Source organism: Tinamus guttatus, unplaced genomic scaffold (genome assembly GCF_059628265.1).
Source record: "Tinamus guttatus ecotype Peru unplaced genomic scaffold, ASM5962826v1 Tinamus_guttatus_pri_ptg000043l, whole genome shotgun sequence".
NCBI lineage: Eukaryota > Metazoa > Chordata > Aves > Tinamiformes > Tinamidae > Tinamus > Tinamus guttatus.
The window spans coordinates 773,709-797,544 of record NW_028288577.1 but is presented as its reverse complement, the minus strand read 5'-3'; the positions used below and the strand labels follow the sequence as shown (position 1 = coordinate 797,544).

The 23,836-nt window shown below is 50.1% G+C and overlaps 2 protein-coding genes across 3 annotated transcripts in view; both read left to right on the top strand.

The window, feature by feature from the left end:
• The first annotated feature begins 3,278 nt into the window (after positions 1 to 3,278).
• LHX1 (LIM homeobox 1) lies at positions 3,279 to 8,214 on the top strand. Of its 2 annotated transcripts, none has more exons than XM_088535802.1 (5): positions 3,279 to 3,568; positions 4,419 to 4,645; positions 4,860 to 5,137; positions 5,722 to 5,887; positions 6,271 to 8,214. In XM_088535802.1, the coding sequence occupies exons 1-5, from the start codon at positions 3,399 to 3,401 to the stop codon at positions 6,648 to 6,650; spliced, it is 1,221 nt and encodes a 406-aa protein (XP_088391928.1). In that variant the 5' UTR covers positions 3,279 to 3,398; the 3' UTR covers positions 6,651 to 8,214. The 2 variants fall into 2 exon arrangements, with proteins under 2 accessions (XP_088391928.1, XP_088391935.1); XM_088535809.1 differs by having other exon boundaries at positions 3,466 to 3,568; positions 4,540 to 4,645.
• Positions 8,215 to 15,822: 7,608 nt separating this feature from the next.
• Positions 15,823 to 23,836, top strand: part of AATF (apoptosis antagonizing transcription factor) — a 39,274-nt gene continuing 31,260 nt past the window's right edge. Inside the window, 4 exon segments of the mRNA XM_088535794.1 lie at positions 15,823 to 15,915; positions 17,247 to 17,435; positions 17,788 to 18,225; positions 18,580 to 18,708. Coding sequence (XP_088391920.1) covers positions 15,831 to 15,915; positions 17,247 to 17,435; positions 17,788 to 18,225; positions 18,580 to 18,708 — 841 coding nt within the window. The 5' untranslated portion in view covers positions 15,823 to 15,830.

The window sequence follows — 23,836 nt, the reverse complement described above, 5'->3', positions numbered from 1 at the left end:
CCGCTTGGCCTCCCCCGGCCACTTCGCTGGTCGGGGGGCCGCGGGGGCGGCCGTTCCGCGCCGCCGATCGGAGCCTCGCCGCCCCCCTCCCGCGGCCCGCACTCCGTTTGCTCGTTTTAAAAATATCCCGAAAAGGAGGGAGAAAAAAGAGAGAGATATATATAGAGAAAAAAAAAATGAAGGAAAAAAAAAAAGAAAAATAATAGGGGCAAAGAGGGTGATCTCGGGGCTGTCGGGGGAAGGGACGGAGGAGTTTTCCAGTTCACAGGCGCGGATTAAAAAAACTGTTTTCCCAGCTCCGCTTCCCAGCGCTCTTCACCTTTCCTGTGCCATATATCTGCGGGGCAGCGGGATGTGTCCGCGCCGCCTCCCAAAGGAAGTTTTTTCCCCTCCACTCGACTTGGGGGAGAGAGGGGAGGGAGAAAATAACAATAACCAAAAAAAAAGGGAAAAAAAAAGGGAAAAAAGAAAAAAAAATAAAAGGGAAGAATGAGATGGAGGGAATGGAGGGAGAACCACAATTTTCTTGCTCCACGTCGGCGGCCGCGCGGAGCTGCGCGGGTCGCGCTGTTTGCACAGGAGCGGGGTTGGGAAATGCCATTAGCGAGCGCAGCGGTGTAGAAAGACCGGGGATGAACGGGGTGATGTTTAACTAGGAAGAGGCAACGACTCCGATAAAATGCAAAGCCGAGCTCGCCCGAAAAGGACCTGAAAAGGGCTGAAAAGGACCGGAAAAAGGACCGAAAAAGGTTTGCAAAGGACTTCTGCCGCCCGAACCGTATCGGAAACAAATCTGGACGCGCTTACTCGCTCTCCCAATTTCCTCTTTTTTTTTTTTTTTTTTCCTTTCCCCGCAGCGAGGAAGAGGAGCGTGTGCGGGTTGGGAAGTGCGCGGCCTGGGGCACCGTGTTTGGAAATGCTCCCTGTGCGCGGGATGCGCGCAGCGCTGCGCGCTTTGTTGCGCGCCTCCAGCACGTGCCTCCTCGCGGCAGGAGGGTAAAAACGAAAAGCGAGCGGGTCGAAATGCTTCAAAAATACATTTTTTAAAAATGTATACGATCAAAATAAAGGCAAATCGAGCAGCCCCGAGCGCTGCAGGTCCCGCCAAGGGGAGCGGCGCGACGTGGGGGGAACGCGCGGCCCCTGCGCGGCCTCGCTGCGCGGCCCCGACGGGAAGGGGCAGGAGGGGTAACCAGATGCTTTCGCTAACGCCTGAAAAAAAAATCGCTGTGAAAAACTGGTGCTTGATGGACAGAAGATGCTCATCTCCCTCCGCGCATTCATGCCCGGCGCCACATGTCACCGGGGCCGCGTCAAAGGGAAGAGGTCCCCGGCGGGGCAGGGCAGCTGTCGCCTCCCGGCGCGGGGAGCGCGGCCGCCCCGACACCCCCGCGCTGCTTTACATGAGAAGCGGCCCATATGCGGGCCCGGGGGGGCCCTATTGATCCCCGCGCGTTGCAAGCGCCGGCGGAGCGAGAAGCAGCTGCGCGGGGCGGGCGGGGGCGCGACGGCCGCGCGGCCCCCGCGGGACACGGGAGGGGGGGGACACGCGTGTCGCGATAGCGGCTCCGCGGCGCCCGGCACCTCCCGCGCAAAGCTGGGGAGCCGCGAAGGGATGCGCGACGCGGGAGCCGCGCTTCGGGTTTCTCCACTTTCCACCCTCTTTTTTTTTTCTTTCCTTTTTTTCCCCCATTTTTTTTCTCCCTAGGATGAGGAAAACGCACGAGAGATCCAGAGCAGAGCCGGGCTCCGGCCGCGGGGATCCCGCGCGGCAGCAGGAAGAGGAGGAGGAGGAGGAAGAGGAGGAAGGCTCGCTCCGCGCCCAGGTGCGTTTGCCGCTGTCGGGGCGTCACAGCCAGGACGTCCCGCTCAGCACGCGCCCCCCGCCCACTCCGCGGCCGCGCAGGGGCCGTCACCGCCCGAGACACGGAACCCGCCGTTTCCTCCGCAGGTCGCGGTGCCGGGTTCGGGCCAGCGAGCCCCCAGCCAGCGAGCGGGGCAGCTCGCTGGGAGGCAAAAACGGGAAGGAAAAAAAAAGGCGTTTTTATTTGTCCAAAAAACAGTACAACAGCCCTGCGCGCGGGCGGCACGTCGAGCAGCGCGCAACGCTGCTCACCCCTTTCGTGCGCAGAAGGACGGCTCCTCACTTTATTTTGCCTCCGCACCCCGGTCCGGGCCCGGCCGCCCTCGAGGCCCGCGATCCGCCGGTGCGGAAGGTCTCTCGCGATGCGCTACCCCCGTCCTGACCGGCGCGAGTCACGGTAGGCACCGAATAATAAAAATAATAGTTATATATATAGAGAGATGGGACGGGCAGGGTGTTGTTAAAAATAAACTCGAAAAAAAAACCACCTACCAGCTCCAGTGCGGTGCCGGAGCGGCCCCCCCGGGGCGCGGGGCCGCGGCGCCGGCGCGCGCTATAAATGGGGCGTCTGCGCGGGCGCTGCGCGGCGCTGCGCGGGGGGGCGCGGGGGAGCGCGCGGGGCGGAGGGGGGGTGTCACGGGCGGCGATTGGCCGCGTGGCGGCGTGACGTGGGCGCGCGGTGCATAAGGCGCGGCCGCGGGGCTGCCGGGAACATGCAGTGCGCGGAGCGCGGGCGCGGGGCGCGGGGCGCGGGCGGGACGGCGCGGAGCGCGGCGTGCGGAGCGCGGGCTCTGCGCCACGCGTGCCCCCCTCCGCGCAGCGCAGCGTCGCGCAGCGCGGGCCATGCCGCGCCGCCTCCGCGGGGCCACCCCCGGCCGCTCCGCGTAGCGCGGCCGCTGCGCGGGCGCGCCCGGCGGCGCCGCCACGGCGGCACGGGAGCCGCGTCCGTGCGAGCAGCGCGGCGGCGCTCCGCGGCGCGCAGCGACATGTCCGCGCCGTAGCCCCCGCGCGCCCGGCCGCTCTCGCCTCTCGCGCTCAGTTTGTTTTTTATTCCTCCTGCTTTGATTTCTCGTTGGGAAAAGCAGATGCACTTTGACTCCTGACTGCTCTACCTCAGACCTGAGAAAAACTCATCACACTTGTTTTCCGGCTTTTTTTTTTTTTTTTTTTAACATTCTTTTCAGTTTCCGCGAGCGCTGCTCTCCGGTCGCTGCTGTTGCTGCTGTCGCTGTCGCCGGCGGCCGGACCCGCCGGGCTCCCGCGCCGCTCTCCTCGGCAGCGGCGCCTCCTCCTCGGACCCCGCCTGGGACGCGCCAACGAAGACTTTATTTTTTTTTTTTTCATCCTCCATCCTTTTTCTCCTTTGCTTCACCGGGGCTTAGAAAAAAAAAACAAAACACACACACAAAAAAATCAAACCAACGCCGGTGTTGTCGTCTTTTTCTTAAACAAAAAAAGAAAGATTTTTTTTTTTAATTTTTCTGTTTCCGACACCTGGGACCCCCCGACCCCCTCTCCGCAATAACCAAAGACAATGGTTCACTGTGCGGGCTGCAAAAGGCCGATCCTGGACCGCTTCCTCTTGAACGTGCTGGACAGGGCTTGGCACGTGAAGTGCGTTCAGTGCTGTGAATGTAAGTGCAACCTGACGGAGAAATGCTTCTCGCGGGAAGGCAAGCTTTACTGCAAGAACGACTTCTTTCGGTGAGTAGCGGGCCCCCGCCCGCGCACCCGGCGCCTTTTTTTAATCCCATTTTTATTGTCTTTTATTGTTTGTTTGTTTGTTTTCCCTTTTCGCGGTTTGTTTGTTTGCTGCCGGGTGGGACTCGAAGCCGCTTCTTCCCACCCGCTGCTTCGTTATCGCCCGAGGGGAGCCCGGGGGAGCCGCGCAGCCCCTGGCCCCTCCGCAGGGCTCCGCGAAGCCGCCTTTGAAGCGGGGAGCGGGCGCAGCCCGGGGCTCCGCGCAGGGCTCGGCGCTTTCCGCGGCTCCCCGCGCAGCCCGCGCCGCGGGGTCCCGGTGCCGGCCCCCCGGGAGGGGGGTATTCGCAGCACGAATCCCCTCCCCGCGCCGCGGAGCATCCCCGGCCCGACGGGGCGCCCGGCCGCGCTCGCTGCGCGCCCCGAGGTGCGAACGCGCTGGAGGCGCCGCCGCCGCCGCGGAGGCCGCGGCCCCGAGGTGTTAACGGCGTCTGGGCCCCCCCCCGGCCCGCAATCCACAAGCGAACGGCAAAGAAAGAGCGACACCTCCCCGGGCCGCTCCGCGCCCGGCCGCGCTGCCCCCGCGGGCAGCGCCTTGCGGCAAATACGAGCACGGAGGAAATTCTGCTTGATGTTTATTAGAGCGCCGCTAATCAGCGTGTCGCGGTTCAAAGGGGGAAGCCTGGACGGCTCCGCTCCAGTGTTTAATTAATCTGCCCGCAGTTTTCCCGCTGCCCGCGCTACCTTCCCCGCTCGCACGCGGCCTCCAGGCAGGTATTGGGTAGAAAAGGGCGTTTTGGTTAATGCCGCGGAGCCCGTGGCCGCGCTCACCGCGGCGCGGCCTCTCTCCCCGCAGGTGTTTCGGGACCAAGTGCGCGGGCTGCGCCCAGGGCATCTCCCCCAGCGACCTGGTGCGCCGGGCGCGGAGCAAAGTGTTCCACTTGAACTGCTTTACGTGTATGATGTGTAACAAGCAGCTCTCCACCGGCGAGGAGCTCTACATCATAGACGAGAACAAGTTCGTCTGCAAAGAGGATTACCTGAGCAACAGCAATACTGCCAAAGAGAACAGCCTGCATTCAGGTGAGGGGCGCGGGGGCGGCGCGCAGCCCCGCGCTGCTCCGCGCTCCGCTCCCGCCGCCGCGGCGCGAGCCGCCTGCGCGGGGCCCCGACCCCCTGCGCGGGCCATTTCCCCCCCAAAACGAAGCGCCCTCCCCCCAATACACACAGAGACCGCGGGGCCGCCCCGTCGCGGGGCTGTCCCGGAGGGTGACGCGCTGCTTTTGCCTTCGCGCAGCCACCACCGGCAGTGACCCCAGCCTGTCCCCCGACTCCCAAGACCCCTCCCAGGACGACGCCAAGGACTCGGAGAGCGCCAACGTGTCCGACAAGGAGACGGGCAGCAACGAGAACGACGACCAGAACCTGGGCGCCAAGCGGCGCGGGCCGCGCACCACCATCAAGGCCAAGCAGCTGGAGACGCTCAAAGCCGCCTTCGCCGCCACCCCCAAGCCCACGCGCCACATCCGCGAGCAGCTCGCGCAGGAGACCGGCCTCAACATGCGCGTCATCCAGGTACCGCGCAGAGCCGCGGAGCGGGGCCGGAGCGGAGCGGGGCCGGGCAGGACCCCGCGCAGAGCCGCGTCTGCCGCCTCCCGGCTCCCCCGAGAGCCGCCCGCGCCCGCGGAGGGCCCCGGCGCCGCGGGAAGGGGCGGGCGGCACCTTCTTGTCTTTTCTTTTTTTGTTTCTTTCTTTTTCTTTTCCTTTTTTTTTTAAAAAAAACTCCTCTGAAAGCCGCAAACGGCATCGAAATTAATAACCATAAATGCGAGGGGTTAATGGATAAATAAGAGTGACAATGCGCTGGAATTATTAAAAGGTTTATAAACCCGCGGCGCCGGGGGTAATGGGGGGTTAAAGGACCATTAAAGACGAGGTTAGATTGGAGAGTCTCAGTGTGCGGGTAATTAGGAGTAATCTTGTCAGGGCAATAAGAATTAACTCAATCATTCTTGACCCGCCGTTGCGAGCCGCTTGTGCGGGGCTGCATGCGGGGCTGCCACCTTCGCGGGGAAACAAAAATTACAGGCGAAGGGAGGAGGTTGGTGGCGCGAGGGGCTCGGGCTGCCGCTGACGGGCGCCCCGTCCCGCCGGGCCAGGTCTGGTTCCAGAACCGGCGCTCCAAGGAGCGGCGCATGAAGCAGCTGAGCGCGCTGGGCGCCCGCCGGCACGCCTTCTTCCGCAGCCCGCGCAGGATGAGGCCGCTCGTGGACCGCCTCGAGCCCGGGGAGCTCATCCCCAACGGGCCCTTCTCTTTCTACGGAGGTGGGTACCGCTCGGCGCCCCGCCGCGATGCACGCGCGCGCGCCCGGCCCTTTGATGTGCAAATGCCGCCCCGCTTTGATGTGCGCGCACACACGCTTGCACACACATGCACACCGCAGTGTTTTGGGGTTGTTTTTGCACGTCCCTGAGCGCAGCATTCCTGCTGTGCCGAGCTGCAGTGTTCCCGCTCCGCTGCGGGGCCAGGCGCTTTGGCGGCACCGGCCGTTTCGCTGCCCCGATGCCGCTGCCGCGCTGGGGGGTGCGGGGCCGGGACGCAGCTGCCCCGGGCACCGCGAGCTCCGCAGCGCGGCCGGAGCCCAGATCCGCGCGCCCGCTCGCCCTGCCCGTGCCTTACGCTCCCGCTGTGTCTCCTTGCCCGCCAGATTATCAGAGCGAGTATTACGGCCCTGGAAGCAATTACGATTTCTTCCCGCAAGGACCTCCCTCGTCTCAAGCGCAGACGCCGGTGGATCTCCCCTTCGTGCCCTCCTCGGGGCCGTCAGGCACCCCGCTGGGGGCCATGGATCACCCCCTGCCCGGACATCACCCCTCCAGTGAGGCTCAGCGCTTCACTGACATCATGTCGCACCCGCCGGGGGACTCGCCCAGCCCCGAACCCAACCTGCCCGGGTCCTTGCACTCCATGTCCGCAGAGGTCTTCGGCCCCAGTCCTCCGTTTTCTTCGATATCCGTCAACGGTGGTGCTAACTACGGCAATCACTTGTCACATCCACCAGAAATGAACGAAGCGGCTGTGTGGTAGCTTTAAAACAAACTGGGTCTAAGTAAGTGATGCTCATCTAGTCTGCTCGGTGTTACGGTGTACAGAAACGAACACGTAGACCATCTCCCGCCCTAAGACACTCTTCCCTTGGGAACGAACTGAACCCAGATCACTGCAAGGCAAGCTGTGCTAGAGACCAGGACAATCGTCACCTGGTGGTTGTAACGGACAGACAGACAAGGGGACCTTTTGTACCGTTGACAAAGGACCTGGTGAAGCTGTACAGTAACGTGCCGCCATGCCCTAGGATGGCGTAGGCTTGAGCGCCCTGGTGGATGTCATCCTAAGAGCCACAATCCTTAGAAACTTCTCATTTAAAGATTTAAGAATTGAAGGAAAGGTCAAAGAAAAGGGAGAAAAAGCTTCAAGAACTCTAGCGTTCCCGGTTAAGGATGGTTCTGGCATTATGAATTTGTTTGTTAATTTATGTCTCTGAGAAAGTTCAACAAGAAGAAACTCTTTTTAGCTTCAGCCATTTCAGCCTGCTGAATATCAGGTGGGACAACTTTCTTTTTCCTTTTTTTTTGTTTTTGTTTTCCAAAATAGCAAATACTAAATGTTAAGCCCTCAGCACCAACTCTTCTACCTTCACAAAGCTACACATACAAAACCTCCTCATCCTAGCAAAGGTCACCAACCAGACCTCTAACGCAATGACTTGAAAAAAGCAAGCAAACACAAAGTATTCTACCTTCACAGAGAGAGAAAAGCTAAACAAAAAGACTCTATTGAACTAAAAACAGTCAACTGTTTACGTCTAATGTTAAATTCAGGAGTTCAATGTTTTACTAATAAATCCTGTTTTAGAACCTCTTGTTCAAAAGCAAAATATTTTGAGCAACCAACCAAAATAGTTCATTTTCTTTTCTGTAGATGTTATAACAGATTGCAGGGCTTGTGGTTCACTGTGCTAGTTTGTAAAAGGTGTTGTTTACAGAAGGCAAAGAAAAAACATGAAACCCAGACAGTTGCCAAATAAAGTAAATATATAGCACAAATACTGTAAGGTGCTTTGCACCAGCAACCCAAGAAAGTGTTTAAAAAGTGTTACAAGGTTAAAAAAAAAACAAACAAAACATCTTTGCTAATTTTTAGTCCTGTTGAACATTAATGGAATTGTTAATATGACTTATATAGACCCACACAGGTTTTATTTTTGTGTCTTTAAAATAAAAGTCCAAAATATTTAAATTTTATGGTCAAATATGCAGTCAACAGCTGCTACTTTTTCTTTATATATTAAATTTCTCATATGTCTTTTATTGTTCTAATAAACCTAAGCTTGTGTGACCTCCAGTGCATATTAGACCATTCACTGTATGAAAGAAAACATGTTGGATAAAATTTGTGCATTTTTAATAAAATTAGAAAATCTGATGTTTAGATAACTTGTGTTTCATTTGATGTTTTAAGCAATTTTAAATGGATTCTCTTGAGTAAAATAGCCCTGAAAAAAAATTATCCACTATATTGAGACTGTATATCTATTTTGCTTTGGTAGAAGTCTAAACCCTGTTGTCAATGCAGATAGCAGTTATCTGTAGTTTCAGCTTTTTTTTTTTTTTTACATTGGCAGACTCAACTGATAAAGTAGACATAATAACTTAATCATTACATTAAATTACAGAATTGGAAACTGATCAAATTATTAAATATGCAAGCTTATTCTAGGGCCATGATAAAACATATTCAAAATGGTCATTTTATTTATAAACAGAAATGTATTTTGAATGTCAGAAACACACAAATATGTGGTTTAAAACTGATCCATTTGTAGTAAAAATAATTCTCTAAAGTTTTTTTTTTAAAAAAATTGAATGGTTTGGAAGACAACATAACCTCAATTGACAGTAATTCTGATCCTTTTTTTCAGAGCTGGTACCATTGTTTTATGGCATTTGGTTTATATGAAGTTCTATGGAGGGCAGTGGGAAAGAATATTTTTCTTTGCACTAGATACTAATTTATTGGAGGATAATGAAAAAAAAAATTCTGAACCCTTGTGCAATTACAGATTGAATGTTTTCATTATAAATTATTTGCAGCATCCTGAACATTCAAAGGCAAAAATCTTTCTGATTCCAAAAATGACTTTGACTCGTATTAGAAGTAAAGAATTATTTCAGGTTTAAAAAATCACTAATTTAAACATTTTCCACCTGCTGAGATAATAGAACAGCATGAACTATAACTGCATATTTTCCCCTATCTCTCAACCAGTTGTGACTCTGGCTGTGGTTTTTTTTTTTTTTCATTTGAAGTAGGCACAGAAATTTGCTGTAGAACAGAGATTTCTGCATTCTCAGTGATTCGATTATTTATTTCTTCGAGTTGAGGGAAAAAATCAAAATGCTTTAAAACTGTATGATTTGTAATTTCCAGTGATGATTTCTTATTTTGTTCGCAGTTTAGTTTATATGCCCGGCAGAGGGGCCATCTAGATTGAGCAATAGTTCACTTTAAACACAAAATGTCTTATATAATAATATAAAGATAAAAACTATCTGCAAGGGATCTGTTAGTGTTTCTAAAAAAATGAAAATAAAAAATCATGCTTTATTAAATACAGGGGAGACTTCTTAAAACTCATGGGCTCCGTGTCTAACTCATTTATCTTTTATATTGTTGGTATGGGATTTTTGCTCTGTTTTGCATTTATATACGCAAAGTAAGGGGTGGTCTAATTATTATAAACTTTTACTTACTTGGGCCAATGCTATTTATAAACACTGCTATTTGTGCTTCTGGTCTATGCTGCTGTTTCTTTGTTGAATCAATTATTTTAAATGAGAGTTTCGCCAGATAGGTGTTATTTGTACAAATCACGCCTGCCAACCGTTTCCTCTTTTGTTGTTGTTGCTTTTTTGTTTTTGTTGGTTTCGTACGGCGTTGTTTGAACAGTTTATTCCGTGTTTGTTTATGCAGAGGTGTGATCTGGCTGGGTCTAGGTCGCTGCTTTATAACAGAGCGCGGGGCAGCCCGTGTTATTGCTGTTTATTTTTGTTTTCCCGAAGACGCCGCTCGCCCCACGGGGCTCGGCCGCGCCGGAGCCGCCGCCGCGCTCGGAGCCGCGCGTGGGCGTCCCCGGGGCCGCGCGGAGGCCCCAGGCCCGGCCCCAGGATCCTAATCCCGCAACAATTGCACTGGCAAAACTCCTTTGAAATCCCTGTGGCCTCGGCATCCCGTAAGTCCGTGTTTACAAGAGCGTTTCCAAGAGCGTTTCCCTGCCTCCCGGAGCGTCGCTCGGCTGAGGGGGGTCTGCGGGAGAAGGCCCTCCCGAAATGCGCGATCCGTTCCACGTGTGCAAATTATTTTTTAAGAGCAGAAAAGGCGACGTGACGCGTATGCAGCCATACCCACGTGCAATGAATTTTCAGATGTGTTTTTAGAAGTATTTATCTCATTTGATTTTCTTTTTTATTATTTTTCCCTTCCGCGACGGTGCTCCCGGTGCCCTGGGCCTTGCGCGGGCGGAACCGCGTGCCCGGGCCCGCGCTCCGGCCGCGGGCTTAGCCCGGAGCGCCGCTCCTGGCCCATGAGGCGACCCCGCAAAGCCCGTGTTTAACACCAATTATCGCTAACTGAGAGAAAAAGCACGAGGAAAATATTGTGAGTATTGCATTAAGCTAACCTATATGAAGGAGATGTTTTTAAGGATAGTCCAAGTGTCTTTAAAATGCCGAGCAGCGGCGCTTTGGGTACGAATGGACTGCGTGCCGGCGCGACGCGCTCCTCCGCGCGGCCCTTCCGCCTGCAGCCGCCTCCATTATCTGTTTGCTCAGGCCTTTGCTTGGGGATTTGCAAAGATCTGTATCCCAAGAATGTACTTAACTGTTGATTTGTAGACAAATGATGTATATTATTTTAATATGTGTATGTGTACCCAGATGCTGAGTGGTGGGTACATGATACAAATCTATAAATAAATATAATTTAAAAATATCAGTGGTGATTTACATACTTTTGCCATTCTAGGAAGTGGCAGATATTGCAGTGTCCTCTCAGGAAAAATTCCTTTTGTCATCGTCTGGAATTTCTCCCTGAGCAACAGTGCTTTATTTAAGCTTTGCATGTTCTTGCAATATTATATATATAAAATTGCAATCTCCCTTTCTGTTACTGCCCTTGTATATAGGCTAGTATGAACATTCGGATATATTAAGATAGGCCATTGCTATGTATCCTTAAATTCCGACGGTGCCGCGCAGCTGTGAACACGAAATTAGCAGGCGCAGGATGGCAGAGCTGACGTTTGCCAGGTAGATTAGGAAGGGATTTGGAAAGTCTTTTATTTGTGCCTGCCTCGGTACTGAGGTTCTCAGGATTTCTTGCAACAGCAAAATATTCATGAAGGTCTAAGTGAAATTAATGGGGCCGTTTAAAAAAGATTTCAACCTACTTTAATTATAGATCCTTTTGGGATTGCTCTTTCTTCCGTGCTCCTTTTTGAGCAGTATTTGTAGTGTTTGCAGTTATACACCATGGGGTCCTGCTTACAAAGCTGAGTTTGTTGTTGCCTGGAGAGTTTTTCTTTCATTAAACACAGCAACTTAATACAAAAATTGGAGAGTAGTTGTGGCCTTGCAAGTTAGCTGAAATTAGTAGAATTTCTTTGTGTTTGCAATGACTGTAACCGGCATCACAAGAAGGCAGGACGCTCTCTGGCCGGGGGATTTTTCCGCGGCGCGGTGCCGTTTGTGCGTGGCGTCCCGGCAGGACAGGCGTGCAGTTGTCTTTATTATGCATATCAATCGCCATTTCTCCGCGCGCATCCCGCGGCCCCGTGCATAATGCCCCTCGGGGAGCGGCGCGCAACGGCCGTCGCCAAAGTCTGCTGGCACAGGCTGCCTTCGGAGCCGGGAGCAGCTCCCGGTTGTCTTTGGTGCGGGCGTTGGGGAGCGTTTGGCAGCCCTAAGAACGAGGATTTTTGGCCTGACTGGGGTTGCTCCGAGCCTGCCTGCTGCAGGAGGAGGCTGGGACCGGGGCTGACAGCATCTCGTGCTGTTTGCAGGGACGTGGTTAACGCTGTTAATCTGCAAGCCCGCATTTGCAGCGTGGGTCCCTGCGATTCCGTTGAGCGGCCTGCATACGGCATGGGAATAGTAGCGCAACCCACGTCCTATAGATGTGCTCGCATATAACCTGGAAAACATCCTCTGCGACTTGCAGGGAATTCAACACGCGCGTAGGTGCTGCGCTGGAGGGAAAGAGGGATCCGTACGATGAAATTCCCGTGGCCGGTTGGGTGGCGCATCCCAAGGAGAGGTGCGCGCGCTCCGCCGCGCGCCGGGCTCTGCGCCGAGGGCTCCTCGCCAGCACAAACAGCCTGTGCTCTCCTCTCGCTGAGGGGGTTTTCTCCTCATCTTTGACTTGTCTCTGGGTGGCCTTTAAAGCTGCTGTCTGCTAAAAGCATCTTCAGGCCCTGCACTTATTCATATGAAATAGAAACATTGTATTTTTAGCTGTAGGGACAATGGTTAAGTCTTGAAATCAATTGAGATGTGTTTTGGAATGAGTGATGGGATATCAGAAGTACTTAAGTAACTACAAATATGGAGGAAAATATTAATATAAATTTATAAGATTTTTTAAATATATATACATCTACCTTTCCTGTTATACTTTTTTTTTTTTTTTTTGGTCACAGGGAAAGGGTTTCAGTGTATTGGCTTTTCTGCTTCCCCTCATTTTCTTTCTCTTCCCCTTCCCTTTTTTTATTGAGAAATTGTGTTGCTGATTAAAAATAATAAAAAGAAATGAAATAATCCAACTAAAATGAAAAAGATTGCCTTGGTGAAACGGCATTCCCTAGCCAAAATGCTGGAAAAAAAAAAAAAATGAAAAGAAAAGCCACGCTGCGCCCGGGCTGCAGGTGTTTTTGGCCGGCGCGCTCCGCTCGCTCCGTGTGCAGGTCAGGCTCTGCGGTGGTTAATGCCGGTCCGGCCGCGGCGGCTCGCGGGACTCGTCCCCGCCGCGCCGTAAATCACCCCGCGTGGCTCTGCGTTTGCAACGCGCGTTTGGGTTCCCTGCTTGGGTAAAGAGACGCTCCGGAAAAAACGTGCGTTATTAATAATACGTAATTATGCAGGCACACAGGTCTGAGACGGTCTCTCGTTGCTGAAGCCGCCGTCCAATCTGGCAGCTCCCTAAAACATGACAAGCTCCACGAATGCGTCATAGCAGCAGAAGAAACCGAGTATGAGAAATTAAAAGATTTTTTTATATCTATAACACAGGCTATTCAAAACTTGCTTGTTCATCTATTACATGTCTAGGGTGTTATTTTAATTCTACCAAATATGCATGTAAATAAAAAGAAAAATTAAGAAGAAAAATGCCAAGGAAATTATGCCAGTTATTTTGATGACTTGTGCTTGCATTTTATAAACAGGCAGCGGGTTTTATGGAACTCACTCATAAAAAGGCTTTCACGATTGTCTTAAAAATTAAATTAAAATGTATTGATATGATTTTTATACAAATACTCCCCTGCACGGTTAGGAGGCCAAACCACAGCAGCATGGTTTGAGGGCATACGAACCAGAAATTAAAACCAAGTCTGTGAGTCTGATTTAATTATCTGCTAAGTAAAAGGCACAAGAGAAAGAGCAAATGGTAAAGAGGGAGGTTGTGCTGGTAAAAATATTTTAACCATCCATGACTTTGATACTGTGGGTTTCTGTTTGATGTTGTTTTATGGACTCAATCCCCTAAAGAAAAGGCACTGCGGAGCAACGGCCGCGTGCGCCCGCCTGCTGAGGGCCGTGGCTCTTGCTACCCAAAATTGGGGCATTTTTGGGGCACAAACAGGCCCCCCGGCTCCGTTTTGGCTGTGGCCACATGCTGCCTGTCACAGCCGCGCACGGGCACGCGATGTTCATCTGCTCACATTTGTTTTGCACTGATGTAAATGACTGATGCAGGGTAGAAAAACAGGTCCATAAGCTTTGACAGGACCCCTCATGTTTGCAGTTGTACAAGAATTTTAATGCATTGCTGGATTGGAGATTTATATCGAACAATAGTCCCATTAATCTCAATGGGGAGATTCTGATCTCGCTCAAGTGAGTGACAAAAATTCTCTCGACTTCAGGAAGCTGATTTTTTCCTGAAAAATACTCGTGCAACTCGCTGTGTATTTTTTATAAATTATATTGGGTACACTCTATATAACCATCTCTAAAAGCCCCTCTCACTTTATTGATGGGACTATTTATTATTTGTTAGGTTAGGACAGAAAACATCCCTTTTTCACTCTGCGGAGTGCAGAGTTTGAAAAGGCAGCTACGCACGGGGCTGTTGGCAGTGCTTTGGTGGGCTGAGTACTTCCAACCAACCGGTCGGGTACGCACCTGCTTCTGCTCCTTAATTCTCTGTAGACTTATTTCTCCAGGCTCCTCCCTTCCTTTATTATGGCATATTTTATTCTGGAAACAAACAAACAAACAAAGCCTCCTAACCATAAAGAAAAAAAAAAATAGAAGCAAAGTCAGGGAAGAACTATATGCATGTGCTTTTTTATAAAATTATGTCTTAGTAACAAATGCGGTAGCAGTGCTGAATTCTGTGTTGCTGCAGCAATGGCAAGCCAAAGTAGTATACAATGCAGAATGTTATAGCGCTCAGACATGCCATTTGGAACAAGAAATTTGCTTTTTTTTATTCTCCCGAAGTTGAAAGAGGATTGAAAATGGCAGCATAAAATCCAAGGGTTTTGTCTGCAATGGAAATGTGCATTTTCAGTAAACATTAGCGCGTCTTTAAATACAAATTTGGTTGTAAATTACCTTTATAACATACAGTGTAACACAATTTTATAGGGAGAGTCGGGACGGGTTTTGAGAAGGAAAACGGGGCGGGATGCTTTTCCCCCGGCTCTTTTCAGCCTTCCTGTGCCTCGGCACCTCCAGGACGGAGCAGAGCCCCACGTGCAGCGGGAGCGACGCGCGCGGCTGCTGCGGGAAGCGGTAATTAATGATATTCCTCTGCCCTCTGTAGGACAAGCGGCTGCACTGAACGCGCTGCTGCGGGGACGCCAAACGGGACGGCAACGACGCCGGCCGCGCGCCGGGGCCGGCTCCGAGGGCCGGTGCCCGCAGACGCCGTGGGGACGGGACGCGCGTGCAGCCTCCTGCAAGGCCGCGCGTCGCCCGCCGCCCGTCCGCAGCTTGGTGGAATGTTGGGGTCCATCTGGACCCTCTTGGGTTGGGGACACCCAGTTCAGAGCCAAGGCACTGATGTGGGTCCGTTCTCGCTTGTGATGGATGCACCCATCTCTTGCTACACAGCTACTAAGGGGCCACCACGGGTCTGGTCTTTGGGAGGCCATTACGGGTCTGATCGTTTGGAGGCCACCATGGGTCTGGTCTTTGGGATGCTATTACAGGCCTGATCGTTTGGAGGCCACCATGGGTCTGGTCTTTGGGAGGCCATTACAGGCCTGATCGCTTGGAGGCCACCATGGGTCTGGTCTTTGGGAGGCCATTACAGGCCTGATCGTTTGGAGGCCACCATGGGTCCGGTGTTTGGGTGGCCACCACTGGTCTGGTCCTCTGGAGGCCACCACGGGTCTTGTTTTTTTGGAGGCCACCATGGGCCTGGTTTTTTGGAGGCCACCACAGCCCAAAGAGCAGGCGGGAGGAAGCGTTCGCAGCCAGCAGCCACCTCGCTCCCTTGGAGACCAGGAGTCCATAGCAGCTCCCGGGAGCCCTGACTCCTCCAGGACAGACCCGGTACTGGCCCAAGGGCCCAAGTGGATTCAGGAATGATGGCCTTGTGGGTCTGGGGTCTTGCTTAAATGCACATTGCAGCACGTTTGAGAGGTGCGGCCGGAAAATGGCCCAATTCTGTGCATTTAGTAGGAAAAAGGGGAGGGGGGGGCACATTTTTGTGTCAGTAGCCATGACATTTAGCGCAGTGTCATTTGCCTCCCCCAGCCCCACCGCAGCCATGCCCGGGCCTCGCAGCTGCCGGCCGGGCCTGCAGGACCAGGGGCCGATTTATTTATCGCGTATTGGGGCTGTACGGACCGCGGCCTGGAAGCGCGGGGGCGCCGGTGATGGCGGCGGGCCCGCCCGGCGCGGGGCGGCGCCGCGGCCGCCGCCTCACGGAGCGCCGCCCGCCCCGCCATGGCGCCGCCTCCCGCCCGCCTGCCCGAAGATGGCGGCGCCCTTAGCGGAGCAGCTGCGGGAGCTGCTCGACCCCCGGCCCAGCCTCGGCGACCCCGAGGACGACGCGGAGGAAGGTGAGAGCGCGGCCGGGGCGCCGGGGAGCGGGGCCGGGCCGGGCCGGGCCGGGCCGGGCAGGGCAGGGGGAGTCCGGCCGCGCCGGGGCCGCCGCACGTGGCGCCGCAGCGGGGCCGCCACACGCGTGGGCTCCGCGGCCTCCTCCGCGGCTGCTCCCCGGGGAAACGGGCCCGGCCCCCTCCTCAACGGCCTGATATTTTTGGAGTGATTTTGGTGAGATCCGTCCCTTTTTTGGTGGCACGTGGGTGATGGCGTCATGGTGGTGGCCCGTCCAGGCCAGGTGGCCTCGGCCGCGAGTGCCCCTGCCTGTCCCTTCCTCACACGAAGGGCTCCAGCCCCTCGTGAGGGGGAGGTCGAGGAGCCCCTGCCCGTGAGGGCCCTCACCGAGACCCTGGGGTCTCTTCTGGGCCTGCTGGTCCAACAGACTGGAGGCTCCTCGGAGCTGGGGCTTCCCCACGGGCATGGGGCCAGCACCGTGTTTGGAGCATCTCCGTTTAGAAATCATAAAATTAGTAGAAACGATGCCTGCTGCCCTGGTGTCTCCAACACCACTTGGACTTTCCACCCGAGCCATCTCGGGAGACTCCCGATTTCTCTGTCACCACTTTGAAGCTTGGTGTCCACAGAGTGATGAAATGAGACTCCATCTCTGTTGGCTTTAAAAACATCCCCCCTGCAAGTAAGCAATATATGTGAGACATTAACATTTGCAAACACACATTAAAATGAGCACTTAGCGATGTTCAGCCAGTTGGATTGCTCAATTGGTTGAACAATCCTAACCCTGTAATTTTGCATGGAGGGGGTCTCACACATGAATGAAAATAAGGAGAAAATATGGTATGGGGAGCCCTCTTTGGTGGCGTTCTTCATTCCTGTGTCCTGGGCATGAAGGGTATGAAAGGGAATAATAATCATTGCAAAGTTATTTTCTCTGCTTAGCCATTATGTTTGCCTGGTTTTGTGTATTAAATATATACGTGTATATATATATATATCACTCAGTAGTTTCTAGACAGGTCCGGTGTTGACCTAAACAAAGCCCAGCTTTGAGGCGTTCGCACTGCCTTTGGTTGCCCAACAACCTTTCTTCTCATCACGTAGAATTAGTGTGCTGGTTTTGCTTCACCAGGGCAAGAAGTGTGCTCGCTCTGGATCCCAAAGTGCTACGAGAAGCTCTGTTGCCATCCAGCTTGCCTTTGCTGCACGTTTGTATTTGCAGAGCGGGAGGAGAGTTTTCCTTGGAGAAGATGGCTGCTCTTTGCAGTTAGTTCTTCTAGTTTGAAATTCAGTTTCGTTTAGACCCTTTTTTTTTTTTCCCTCTCCACAGCTACAGTTGCTAAAGTGATTGACAAATTTGAGGATGAAACTGCAGATGACATTTTGCCTGTTGGCAATATACGGAAAAAAGCTGCAGTCTCTCTCCTGGAAGCTGATAAAAGGTACATAGGAAAAGCCACATCTCGCAAAGCCTTGCAGGAAGAGCTCTGGGGAGATGCTCTGTCTGAAGAAGGATCTGGTAAGAAATGACATTTCTTTTCCCTTCTCACAAGACTGCTTCAAATCTAATGTTAGCACCTTACACTGAGTTAGTGCTATCTGAAATGAGATGAGAAACATTAGATCCCTGTTACGGGGAATAAACAGCTGCACTAAATTGAAAATGTGGTCTGAAATCTCTTTGTGGATGTGGCCTCGTGTTTCCATTAGTTTCTATTGGCCAAAGCAAAAAGTAACATCATGCCCAGATGAGCACTTAAAACAGAGCTTGGAGCTGCAGTAGCCCAGGCCAGTACCTGTTTGTTGATACATATTGCAGAGTGACAGTTGTTGCTGGTATTTAAATTACATTGTTCTCTCTTAATTATCAGCTGAAGAAGCATTAGATGAATGGTCCAACGGCAGTGAAGATTTGGAAGATGAGGGCAGCTTAGGCAGTAAAGCAAAGGAGGAACCCAGCAGTGCTGGCAGTGACCAGGAAGATGATTTGGAAGAAGGTGAAGAGAAAGAAGATGTGTCTGCCAAGGTCAAGGCACCAAAGTTCAGCTCCCAGAACATCACAGACTTTGAGAAATTTACAGAGGGGATGGATGATGTAGGAAGCAGTGAAGGGGAAGATGAAGATGATGCCAGCATGGAAGAAGCAAGTGATGAGGAGGAACACGAGAATGAAAACCATGATGATTTAAAAGATACCAAAGAGAGTGAAGATGATGGAGGGGTGATGACATTCTCAAAAAGACAAGTGGCTGAAGAAGTAGAGAAGGGAAAAGCTGTGAAGAACCAGTTAGGTTTGTACAAGCTTGCTTGTATTCTGATGTTACTTTTGCCTTCCTAACAGCAGAACATCTGACCACGGTAGGAACCACTTCAGCATAACATGTTGTTGGCTCCCTGCAAATGTAAGCTACAGCACCTTTAGTTATTTGTAAATCTTCTGCCAGCTGTGCTATGCAAACTGTTGTCACTGCTGGTAGAAAATTTAGCTATTATGAAATACTTTTATTCACTGGTTTAACTGACACAGTACCAAATTTACTTGTAGCTTTGGTGGGAACTGGGGATTCCTACACTGTCGTACTGTGTAGTGAGGCTGGTACTCCTGCTTCCTTCCAGAACACAGTTCCAATCTGTCTCATTAGACTACAAACCTCCATGTGCAGGATGTCTTTTGGAAGGGAGAATCAAGATGCAGAAAGTCCTCCTGACAGCTAACAGGCTTCCTCAGCCAGATACTTACCCAGCCTTTCAAAAGGAAGGTGGACAAGAATTTGACGATGCTGTCAAGAACGGTAACAATTCTTTAGTATTTTTTCTTTGGATAAACTCTACTGTAGCCAAAATGTTGCTACATGGAGAAGCATTAATGGGAAAGTGAGGAGTTTGACTTCCGTAGCATCAATTTTTATTGTTGGTTTGTATTGCTTTAATCATTAATTAGGTCCTTTATAAATACAAAACAAAAAGGCTTTTGTATTCTACAGACAGTGCCACCTATCATCCACATAGGCGTGTTTAGTCGATATGTGTTGGTGACCCATTTTATCCTTTATGTTGTGCTGTCAGATCATCAGCAAGTATCCGTTCAGCTAGGAGCTCTTTCATCTGTTTATTTTTTAGGAACAGTAGTAGTGATATTGACCTGAGGAGGCGTGTAGTAGATTCTCCAATACAACAAATACAATATGCACACTACAGCTAATAAGTACAAAGCCCTCAACCTCAGTGAGTTATGGATCTATTTAATTTCTGTAATGGTGCTCAAGTAAAGGTAAATAGGCAGATCAAATGTCTGGTTTGCCAGCTTGGTGCTGTTCCTTTCATGTACATTTCTTCTTTCTCATCCTTGAAGGACTTGGCTGCTTGCTTTCCAGAGCATTTCAGCTCTCTAGGGAAACACTCTGTGATATCTTGAAGGGTCTGGAGAAGCTCCCTCTTGTTCACCCAGTTAGTATGAAACACTGTCATCGTGTGTACAGCCTTGCATGCAAAGGGACAGAAATGTGATCTGAACTGCCTGGTTTGGTGCTGATTGTGTCTGTTCGGCCTTATGGTGTTCCAGTTTGAGCTGCAGTGATACCTTCACATTGTGAAATTTTGGCCTAGAAAGTTAGAAACTTTCTCCATAATTAAACCTGACCTGAGTCTTGCCTCTACACCAACTTCTGACTCCCTGCTTATGGCTCACACCTTGTCTGCACACAGTAGCTAATCAGCTTAGCTGGAGTTACAGTAGGTGAGATACTTTAAAGTTACCTCTACTGCTTTAAACAAAGTGATTAAGGAAAAAAAAGGCAAACTCCCAACAATACTAAGATGACCTTTCAGTGAAATGCATGTTATTAATGTACTTAATGAGATGCATTACGAACTGCACCAAGCACCGTGTTTCATTACAGGTCTAAAATGCAATATCATTAAAGACCTTTAACGGAAACAATGGTTGACATTTTGATATTTCCCATAAGCAAAATACATCCAAGAACATGGAGTATAAAACAGTACACTGTACAGCAGAGAGGTTAATCTTTCAGTTGCCCATAACGTAAAAGGGAAATCCATGGTTAATAACTGCTCCGTGATTTCCTTCTCCATCTTCGTTTCATAATCTGGGCAGGAAGTGTTGCAGTGGCGTACTCTGATGTTCCTGCTGATGCGTGTTGGTGTATTTAATGTGTGAAGACAGCAAGGAGATAGAGCTGGAGGGATCTGAGTGAGGTTTGCAGAGGAAAAGCTTAGCCTGACAGACGATGGACGTTTTGATGTGGAGCTGTCTGAGCTGAGGTAGTTGGATCTATGCAGGAGTGGATTATTCCTAGAAGTCATGAATTTAGGAACATTCTGATACCACTGCACTCATTCACTGTTTTCTGATATTCTCTGTCAGACCAAATTTAAATTTCCTTTTTCTTAGTGCAGTCTGCATGGCAAATAGGTTACCATAAATACTCATTTTTGGTGAGCGGTACTATTGTCCGATGCAGCCATCTCTCACTGCCATGCAAAGATGCTCTTTCCAGAAGCTACAAAACACCAAGCATGAAATGAGGAATAAACATCATACAAGAAGGGCTCATGAAAGACTAGGAACGTACTTGGTGTTAGGCAATACCCGTTTCTCTCTCTTTGCTGCCTTGGGCCTTGTGAGAAGGATGCATGATCCCAGCAGAGCTGCTCCTTCGTTCAAGGGGCTTCTGTCAAGATATCATGGATGTGACCTGTCAGTTCAGTAGGTGAAATTAAGTCCTTTCTAGAGTATATGTCATAATGTATTTAAAGCTGTTTCTTGAGTTGATGAACCTTGAGTCAAGCTTGATTTATGAGGGCCACTTCACTTTTATAAATCAACTTCCAATATGGTCCTAGTTTTCAGCTGATGGAGTGGTTTAGTGGCTTCTTCAAAAACAAGCCTTTTATTTGATTTTAAATGAAGATCTAGCGGGCTGGTGCACAGTTCTGTGCTCTTGAATTGTCAACCCTGTTGTGTTATCAGCTTTTGGAGGAGATCTCGCTCCCCAGTGAAGAAAACTGAGGATTGTACACCGGAGGGTTTAGAGATTTAACGAGTCACTGTGAGCTGAAGACAGGACTTTACGTATAGTGAGTGTTGAGACCGTTCCACTCTGCATTACGTGCTTTAGAAATTGGGATTATTATGATCCTGACACTGTTCTGGACTGGATCATACTCTGCTTCTAGGAAGCTTCGGCGCATCTTTTCAGCTCTGCAAAATAAATGAACACTTCCACGTGGTTTAAACTGGGCAGGTTTTCATGGTCCTCCTTGAGTAGGAGGAAACGATTTGGTTTGTTTGCACATAGCAGTTGGTCCTCAAATTCAAACTCCTGATTTAAATGGTAGCCCCTTGAAGGTGGGCAGGCACAGAGGGCTCTTGCTTCCTTTGAACCCTGGGCGTCTCTTTGAAAGTCACTCCAGAAGGTTTTGGTAGTTTATCCTAAATACTTCAATTGCTCAAGAAACTTTTGTTGCACGTTAACAAGAAGAGTGGATGTTCTGAAGTGGGAAACAGTCCTTCCTTGTCTCTGCTTCTTTGGTACCTCCCATACGTGACAACTTTCTGTTCCTGCAGCTAGTGGTGGTTTGGCAGTTCCCAAAAGGATCGAGCATAAATGGTGTTACAGAGTTGACAGCAACGTGATGGACAGTTGAGGTTTTATAGCCAAATCTGAGCAAAAATGGTAAGGTCATGCAAGTTCCCCAAATTCTGAGATTGGAGGTTACAAAAACTCAAGTGTTTAATTTATTATTTTTTAATTTTTTATGAAAAAAATATTTAAAAAGATATAACATGCCTTGGACAATCTTGCATTCCTGAGATCTCAGGTTCTGGTGGATGATTTACTGCAAAATTGCTTATAAATTGAAGTAGAAAATGTTTTGCAGACCTGGCAGCTTTCAGGCTTCACACCCATTTGTCACCCAGCATTTCCCTTTGTGTATAGAACAAGAATTAATTAGGCTGCACTGCAGGAAAAGTTTATGGCCATAATTTATATAGGATGAATTTCTGTTTAAAGAGACAGCATTGCTTTGTTTGCACTGTCTTACTTTTTCTTTTTTTCTTTTTTTTTTAATCTTTAATTATATTCCAGATTTTTTTTTTAATGTCATCCTTTTTACATACAAATTGGTGACCAAACTGTGGTCATGGAGCGCATGTTTATTCCTGTTTTGCATCCATGGAGAAAGTCTGAGTGGTCTTTTAATACCGAAATTACAGTGGCCACGCTCTGAATACAGGGCAAGTGCTTAATGTTCAATGCACTGTACACATGAACTCCCACCGTTCCCATCTCGCAGGTTCTGTTGCCTGGAGTGGTCTGTTCCTCCAAGATACATTTGTATTCTCTTGCACCGTATCTTCTAGTCTAGTGCAGGGCTTGAGATGTTGCCTCTGTTTGGGGTCTTGCACGTTCAATTAATGTTTTTCATAATCAATGCGAGTCAGAATTTGCAATCTGCTCCTGATTTGCACATTAAAGAGACCCATTAATTAAAAATTCCAATCCCTGGCATGTTCCCGCAGGATCCTTGCATTATTTACATAGAAAAGGAGTGAAAGGTGCAAGTTTCTGTGCTGTGTCCCTGCACAGCCTGCACGCTGCCATTCGTGTTTCTGTGTATCTTGGCGGGGGAGCGGAGGATGAGAGGTGGAGCTCATGGCAATTCCACAAAAAAAAACCTCAAGGGCAAGAAAGAGCAGAAGAAGAGGTGGAGGCAACATTAGTGCCCAGCATCCAGGATGAGGAATTAAGCAGTTTCAAGGTTCGAGTTTATTATGATAACTCTTGATTCAGTGACCAAAAAAGAAAGGAAAAAAGGAAAATGCAACTAATTTGGGGAGCAGGGAGCTTTAAGGAGTAATATCTGTTGATCAAGAAGGGCTAGAAGCTGGTGTATGCGCTGGTGTATGCTGGTGTATAGCTGGGATTCCTAAATTGTCTTGTAGCTCTGTTCTTGCTGTTTTACTTTCCCCTTACGACCTTGGTTAAAAATATTCAGCTGGGAATGTGCCAGAGACCAGTAGTTGGACAGTGATACTTCATGCTTCACAAAAAGTGCTGAAAATTACAGCTTTTAAATAGTATAAAGTGTTATTTTCCGTCTTTAGAGATGAGGAGTAAAGCATATAGAAATCCAGGTGAGGCTCTTACCAAGGCAAAATGTTGATGGAAGTTACAAGAGTTCAAAAGAGCAAGTGCTTGTGTATGGTTTCACATACACTTTCTAAGTCTTTGCTAGTCCATAAAATGTAAACTACCAGTTGAATTTTTGCTTCTGTGTTTTGAAACTGTCTGTCAGTGGATTAGGAGGAGATACTGGAATCCTGTGTTTGTGCTCTTCAGCATATCCTCGAGATAAACTGTTGTGAAGAAAGGTAGAAAATAACAGCCCTGGGTAAGAGGAAGGCGTGCAGCATCCAGGGCTCTCCCTTTGATGCTGCCTGTTCTTTGTTCTCGCCGGTGCTTCTCGCTGTGCAGGTGGTCGGCGCTGTAAGAACGGATCTGCTCCCTCAAGGAACACAAGTGGGGATGGCAAATGTTAACTATTGTTTACCCTTCGTAGGGCTATGGAGAAGTTATGCAAAGGTTTGTGATCGATAAGAAAATCAACCTGAATAAAGTGAACCAGCTGAAATGAGATTCTCCTGCGCGTGCAAGGCCATTATCCCCAAACCTGCCGGGGTGATTAACATATTAATGCAGCCACACCAGTGAGTGCTGCCTAGCAGTGGCCTGAGCTTCTGAGCACAGTGCCTTGCCTGCTGCTGCGAGATGCAGAATTGTACAGTGTGTTCCCAATTCCGGTGAAATCTGCGTCTTTTCCCATTAAAATATCTTCTGAAGAGTTGTTGCACTGGGCTCGTTCACACAAAGATGAGTGTGAAATCCCTGTAAA